This window comes from Myotis davidii, unplaced genomic scaffold (assembly GCF_000327345.1).
Source record: "Myotis davidii unplaced genomic scaffold, ASM32734v1 scaffold132, whole genome shotgun sequence".
In the NCBI taxonomy this organism is placed as follows: Eukaryota; Metazoa; Chordata; class Mammalia; order Chiroptera; family Vespertilionidae; genus Myotis; species Myotis davidii.
In genome coordinates, this window is record NW_006285258.1 from 3,663,028 (window position 1) to 3,670,258 (window position 7,231).

Below are 7,231 nucleotides of genomic sequence, written 5' to 3' on the forward strand. Positions count from 1 at the left end.
ATGTTTGCCCATTTTCCCTAAACCTGTCTATACTGTGCCCTTTCCTGAATATGTGCTCAATGCATATTTATTGAATTATGAAGACTTTTAGTGATACGAATGCATTTGTTTAATAAAAACCTCATTTTAAAGAGTGCTTAATGAGGTTTTTCTAGTTTGATGTTTTGAGAAATTTTGGGGTTTTTTAGATTACTCACATTAATGAGATTTTATTATTGACATTTGTTTTAATATATGCAGATTTTAAAATTAATGTGGAACTGTTTTTTCCCAGTACATGTTTTGGGGATTATTATGATTTTTCATTAGTTTGGAAAATTCTGAAATAATTTCTAAAAGAAAAAGGTAATTTTATTATGTAGTGTTGTATTTTTAAGCAAATAATACAGGAATTTGTTCTTTGTAGTTAGACTGATGCCATACTTATATTTTCATTACTTTAAGGAGACAACTCCTTACTATAAAATTTCTGATTTCTAAAAAATAGATTTTGGCAAAGGTAGAGAGAGTAAAACCAAAATTCAAACGGAAGAATATTGCATGAAGTAACTATTCTAATTTTCTCAAAATGTTTTTGTTCTCCACTGTGGTAAGACATTTTTCTTTAATTTCTATACTGGTATAATTGAAATATTTCCAGAATCTATTGCTTAATGTATTATCTATACAGGGTTTATTATATGGAATTTTAAGAATAGTTCACTATCTTAACATTGCATTTCAGGTCTGAAAACAGCAGATGCTGCATTTTGATGTATTATAATGAAGGCCCCAATGTCACAATAAACAACTTCTAAAAACATACAGAATTGTAACTACAGGGGAAAGTTAGTCAGTCTGTTCCTACTAGTGACATCTTCTGTTTGTACAGCTGTTGACTACAGCAGATTCTCTTTTTTGCTGAACACAAAGGATCATTTTAGTGTTTGTGAATTGTATTGTTGAACTCTGATATCTAGAATTGCACTTAGAAGCCAGTACAAACTTTAATGTTTAAGGGAAAAGGGGGGGGGGGGCAAAAGTAGGTTTACTGTTGTGAGTACTCGAAACAGAGCTTATTTTTCTATTATTTATATTACTAATTATTGTATTATTTATTATTAACCTATTTTTGCCCACTCCTGTGTACTGTGTATGTGAAGACATTAGTTATAATTTATGAATGACACCTTTTAAACAGCGACTTCACTAAATTCATGAGACCCTTAAATAAAAGTATAGATGAAACTAGTATAAAAAACTTGCAACTTTTTACTTGAGCAAGAATTTGAATTTGTTGTTACAAAAGTAATCTATGACATTATTTTGGGGGGGGCGGTGTCCAGAAAAATGTTCTTAAAATTTTTTTGTTTCTTTATAATTATATTAATAGCACTCCTTTCTTCATGTTAGACTGAGAATTTGATGCAATCATATTCCTTGTTTTAAAACAAATCCTAATGTCTTGTTCAGATTTATAAAACTTTTCAGAAAATTCATATAAGTTCAGGAGAACTTTTTGATTTTTAAAAATACTAAAAGTTATTTTTTAGTATAGTTTAAATGTGATTTATTTGCCTTCTTATGCATATGTATAAACTATATAAAGCAAGCTTTCATTATCTGTGTATTATTGTTGAAACTCAGCTTTTTTCCATAATTAGGGAAACATTTATTAGGTTGATTATTTTATGCCTTATATAAATAAGTTTGAAGTTCTAGTGACTGTTACAGTGAATAGAACTGGGTTATTTTATTAGCATTTGAAGGGGTTTTTACCTCCTGTGTTAAAATTCAAGAAACTGAGTTTAGTTCTCAGATATTTGTAAGTTCAATGACCTATCTACTTCAGATTTGGTTAGTGGTATAAAAGTAGACTTCAAAGTTAAATCAGATTTGAGGAAGGATATTGAATTAATACTGCTATATAGTTCAGATTATCTTCTTTCTCCTTTTTAAAAAGTACTTCTGAATTTCCAGTGGAATCTTTTTAGAGAAATTTTTTTCTGAATAAGGCTATATATTGAGCATATCAAGTCTTATCTTTAGTGTTTCTTGGATTTGTTACTGATTACTTTTCTGAGAAACAGGCCTGAAATTTATTCTGAGAACTCTGCCTTGGTGAGAGCTTCTAATAAATGCTATCCTAGTGTGTTTGTTGGGGAAAAATCCTGTTGATTTGAGGTGATTGATTTAAGTGGTTGAAATATTGGACTGCATTTCACTTACTGGTTTATATTTATGTGGTTTTTTTACATTCTGCTTTTGCAGAATGTGCCTATAGGTTTTTTCTTTTATAATTAAATTTTTAAAATTTGTTAAATATGACAGATGCAAAAAGAAAACTGCCTAACACCAATACACAGCTAAATGAATTATATAAGGTGAACACCTTCTAAGTATCACCCAAATTAGGACACAGAACGTTGCCAGGCACCCCAGAATTTCTTCCCAGTCACAGCTCCTCCTTTTCTAACAGTAATTCCTATTCTGACTTTTATGGATTGTACTTACTTTTCTTTATAGTAAATAAATGTCACCCATTTGTGCATTCTTAAATACTTCAGTTTTTAAAGTGTCTTTTGAATCTCTAGATTTATTATAAGAAAAGATATAAAATAAACTAAAATGGAGTATATATTCTGAATTACTTTAGTTTGCTCGGCTTATCTTCTGGGACACTGACGTACTTATTTTTTCCCCCAGTTTAAGTGTGAACCAGAAGTTTTCTCCCCCTTATATATGTATATTTTAAATTCATCTTAGACATTTTCCTTCCATGCTAATCTAATTTCCTGAAAAGGACAGAAATAGACTATTTAAACAAATATAATTATCCTTCAGAATGCTGCTTAATGATCTCCCCACCCTCCCCCCCAAACAAAATTAATTAAAAACACATTGTTATGGAAAAGAAAACCCAAACAAAACAAAACACATTGTTAGTCTGCAGAGCTAGATTTCTTACTACCAACCTTATTTGGGGACTCGGAGGTTTGACTGACTTCCTTCTACTCTTGATTGTTAAGACATGATTTCATAGAAATGTAGTAACCTTTGATAAGTTTTCCCCAGTTTCATTTAACGACTTTTGCTGTATAGCTTAATCATATTTAATTATTTTAATTTGTCATTGTGTTCCTTTGGATGTTTTGTGAATAACGAAAAGAGACCTAATTACTGTTTGTAAAAACTGACTTGTTAAATTGTGAATTAATATTACTTAAATTTTTTGTTCATTTGTTAATAATGTGTTTCACTTTCTCTTTGAAGAATGTCAAGCTGTCAGCTGAGGTAGAGCCATTTATTCCCCAGAAGAAGAATCCTGATACATTTATGATCCCTATGGCACTCCCAAATGAGAATGGAAATGTTTCTGGTATAGAACCAACTCCAATTCCCAGCTACTTGATTACTTGTTATCCATTTGTGCAGGAAAACCAATCCAATAGGTAATTTGTTTATTATTTTCTTTTTTAGTTGGGGTGGGGAAGAGAGGGGTAGAAAACATAGAAGTTGACAAAACACACCACTTAATTTTTTCCTTTTATAACTTGTAAACAGGAATCATTTTTCTATTCATTAGGAGGAGTAAATAAAGCCAGGTGATGTAGAAATTTGAAAACTATTAACATGGATTATTGTCTCATTCTTTCTAAAAGGTTATGGAGTTCTTTGGATATATTTTCTATAATAAGTAAAATTTGTCTGAAGTAAATTGACTTAAAGGGAGGAATGAATTACTCAGAAAGAGATAAGCAGAAACCCTTTTTTGAGATTAGGTATCTAATCATAATTGCCAAGATAATCTGGCATAAGAAGAAAACATCAAGGGATAGTCCTTAACTTTGAAGCTTTTATGGTTAGTTAGCATATAACTCTAGATCTAGAGACTCTGATTCTAGTTCCAAATTTAGCTTTAGCGCTATAGCCTACAGCAATGGTTCTCAGCCTTCCTAATGCCATGACCCTTTAATATAATTCCTCGTGTTGTGGTGACCCCCAATTTCATTGTTACAAATTGAACATAAAGCATAGTGATTAATCACAAAAACAATATGTAATTATATATGTGTTTTCCGATGGTCTTAGGCAACCCCTTTGAAAGGGTCGTTTGACCCCCAGAGGGGTCGCGACCCACAGGTTGAGAACTGCTGGTCTACAGGATGCGTTAACAAATTGCTTGCAATTCAGATAATGTGTAACCTAGTAACCACTAGGTTTCTAACTTTGCTTATGTTTTCTGGATGATTAGCACTTCATTGGTGTAGTTTATTTTATTGCTGTGTAAAAATAATTTTAGATTCTTTCAAGTTATATCACACACAGAAAATTGTACTTCTCTAGCATTGTGGGATAAATGGATGAGGTAGCTAGACTCTAGTCTAGACTCTGCCCAGCCACCCCTGAAGGCTAAGGCAGTCAGTATTTCTACACATCTATAATCCATTGTGACACACTAGTGTACCAAGGCACATTCTTTGAGAAATTACGGATATATGAGATATGAGATCACTAAACAACTTTCTCAAGTTAAATATTCAAGTTAATAATCTGAAACTCTTAATAGTTTAGGGGATTGGACAAATAGTAAAAACTAAGGGATCCTTTTCAAATAAGTTAGCATTATACTTAAAAAATCTTTGACCTATATGGACTATGTCCATAGTGATTTGTAAACTAAAATTAATAATAGTATTTTTTGTATTTAACAAAATGATCAAGTGTATAGTATGGCAAATTTAATTTTTCTTACCTTACCAAATAATTTTTTTTTTGGTTCTTTTTAAATTTATTTTTGTTTGTTAATCCTCACCTAAGGATATTTTTCCATTGATTTTAGGGAGAGTGTAAGGGAGAAGGAGACACAGAGAGAGAAACATCAATGTGTCTGTACACATCATTTGGTTGCTTCCATTACAGCCGGACCAGGGCCGGCAGGGGTCAAGCCTGCAACTGAGGAACGTGCCCTTGACCAAAATCAAACCCGGGACCCTTCAGTCCACAGGCCGATTCTTTATCCACTGAGCCAAACTGGCTAGAGCACCAAATAATCTTTTGAGAATTCATGAGTAAGCCAGTTAGCAGATTATGTAAAAATATTTTCAGAATTATGGCAGTGAACATTTTTACATTTTGCTTTGTCATAGGAGCAGTGAGGAAAGCTCTATGATCCAGCTTTCCTTGACCCCTCATTCGTCAGCAACAACCTTCTGTGAGAAGGACTGCTGAGACAAGAAAAATCTTGCTGGTGCTTTATAGGAACTGCACTAGAAAAAGCTCTAATACTAGGAATAGTAGATGGCAGTGGACAGGCTTGCCTTTTCTTCTCTTCTTTCCCTTGGATCTGAAGCCTGCTTCCATTGCCAAGAAGGGAAGCCAGGAAAAGAGCTGGACTTGGCCAAGTATTTAAGGGAGTATGGGAGAGGAGTAGGAGGCCCTTGGGTCTGAGCTAAAGAATGAGATGTGGAGGAATCAAATCACCTATTGTAGTGATCATTTTACACAGTGATCACCTTATGCTCGTCTTTGCAGAAGGCTATCACAGTTACTAGCATTGGGTGGGAACATAGGACTGCTGGCAGATCCAGCAGCTCGGTGTTTAACTTTTAGGCAGAAATATCATGAGGATGTTAAGGAGAGAGTTACAAATAAGAATATGTATTTTTAAAATATTGGAAAGCAATAAAACTAAAACTATCAGTTTTAATTCCTTTATACTGTCATTTAAATTGTTATATATACACTAGAGGCCTGTTGCACGAAAAGATTCGTGCAGTAGGCCTTCCCTTCCCCTGGCTGCCGGCACCGGTTTTCCTCCGGCACCCGGGACCCAGGCCTTCGCTCCAGCCGGAGGCGCCTCCAAGCCTGTCGAGGCTCTGGTGGCTGGGGCTGCCTTCAGTCTTCGCTCCACCGCTTCGCATCTATGTATGCAAATTAACCGCCATCTTTGTTGGCGGTTAATTTGCATATCTCACTGATTAGCCAATGGGAGGCGTAGCAAAGGTACAGTCAATTTCAATCTTTGTCTATTATTAGATAGAATAATTTCTATAGCAAAGAAACATATAAGATAATTTTATCTCATTTTTCAGAATTATTGTGAAGCCACTATTCTGTTCTGTGTTTTCTTTTATTAAAATGAGTTGAGATTTTACTTTAACATTACTTTTATAATTATCAATAGCTTTGTTCTGTTTTTGTTTTTACAGACAGTTTCCATTATATAACAATGACATACGATGGCAACAGCCCAATCCAAACCCTGCTGGACCATACCTTGCCTACCCTATTATACCTGCTCAGCCACCTGTTTCTACAGAGTATACATATTATCAGCTGATGCCAGCACCATGTGCCCAAGTTATGGGTTTTTATCATCCTTTTCCTACACCATACTCCAACACCTTTCAGACTGCAAATACTGTAAATACTATAACCACAGAATGCACTGAACGTCCAAATCAACTTGGACAAGTCTTCCCGTTGTCCAGTCATAGAAGCAGAAACAGTAACAGAGGACCAATGGTACCAAAAGTAAGTGACTGATTTTGATTGGCTTTTATATTTGACATTTCTATTGTTAATAATAGAGTAAGTAATCTGCCACTTGTATTGATTAGCTTTAAATGCTGAATTTACTACAAAACATTTTGTTCACTATCTATCTATAAATATAAAAGCCTAAGTGATCGGCCAACTATTCGACTGTCTGGCCGTCCGACCGGTAGCTGTGATGTGCACTGACCACCAGGGGGTAGATGCTCAACACAGGAGCTGCTGAGCTGCGGTGACTTGGCAGCTGCGGTTCTCGGGTGACGCACACAGAACCAGAGAGGAAGGAGTCTTATTCCAGCGTGTGTCACCGAGAACTGCTCTCTCTCAATCTGGGACCTTTTGAGGGATGTCGGCGAGCCAGTTTCGGCCTGATGGCTAGGCCGAGGGATCCCACCGGTGCATGAATCCATGCACCAGGCCTCTAGTCATAAAATAGTTAAAGGGTTATAGTATTTATAAAATAATTCTGTTTTTTATTGTTTTTCATTTTTAATTGGTGATTATTTATATTTGTCTTCAAGTTCCTTCAAAGAGTTTTACATAAACAAAACGCACAAATATTTCCAAATTAGTTTAATTTAGTGATAAAAATCGCATAGTGACACAGTATTTATAAGTGGTTAGTTTGGATCCCATTCTAGGGTGTTGAATGGCTCATGCACTTAAGGATATTTCAGTCTTCAGAAATCAGCAG

The 7,231-nt window shown here is 34.5% G+C and overlaps 1 protein-coding gene across 3 annotated transcripts in view; it reads left to right on the plus strand.

The window, feature by feature from the left end:
- The first annotated feature begins 553 nt into the window (after positions 1-553).
- Positions 554-7,231, plus strand: part of SECISBP2L (SECIS binding protein 2-like) — a 53,544-nt gene continuing 46,866 nt past the window's right edge. For all 3 annotated transcript variants that reach the window (XM_015558949.1, XM_006756027.2, XM_015558950.1), the window contains exons 1-3: positions 554-589; positions 3,253-3,431; positions 6,192-6,516. In XM_015558949.1, coding sequence (XP_015414435.1) covers positions 569-589; positions 3,253-3,431; positions 6,192-6,516 — 525 coding nt within the window. In that variant the 5' untranslated portion in view covers positions 554-568. The remainder of the gene's footprint in view (positions 590-3,252; positions 3,432-6,191; positions 6,517-7,231) is intronic.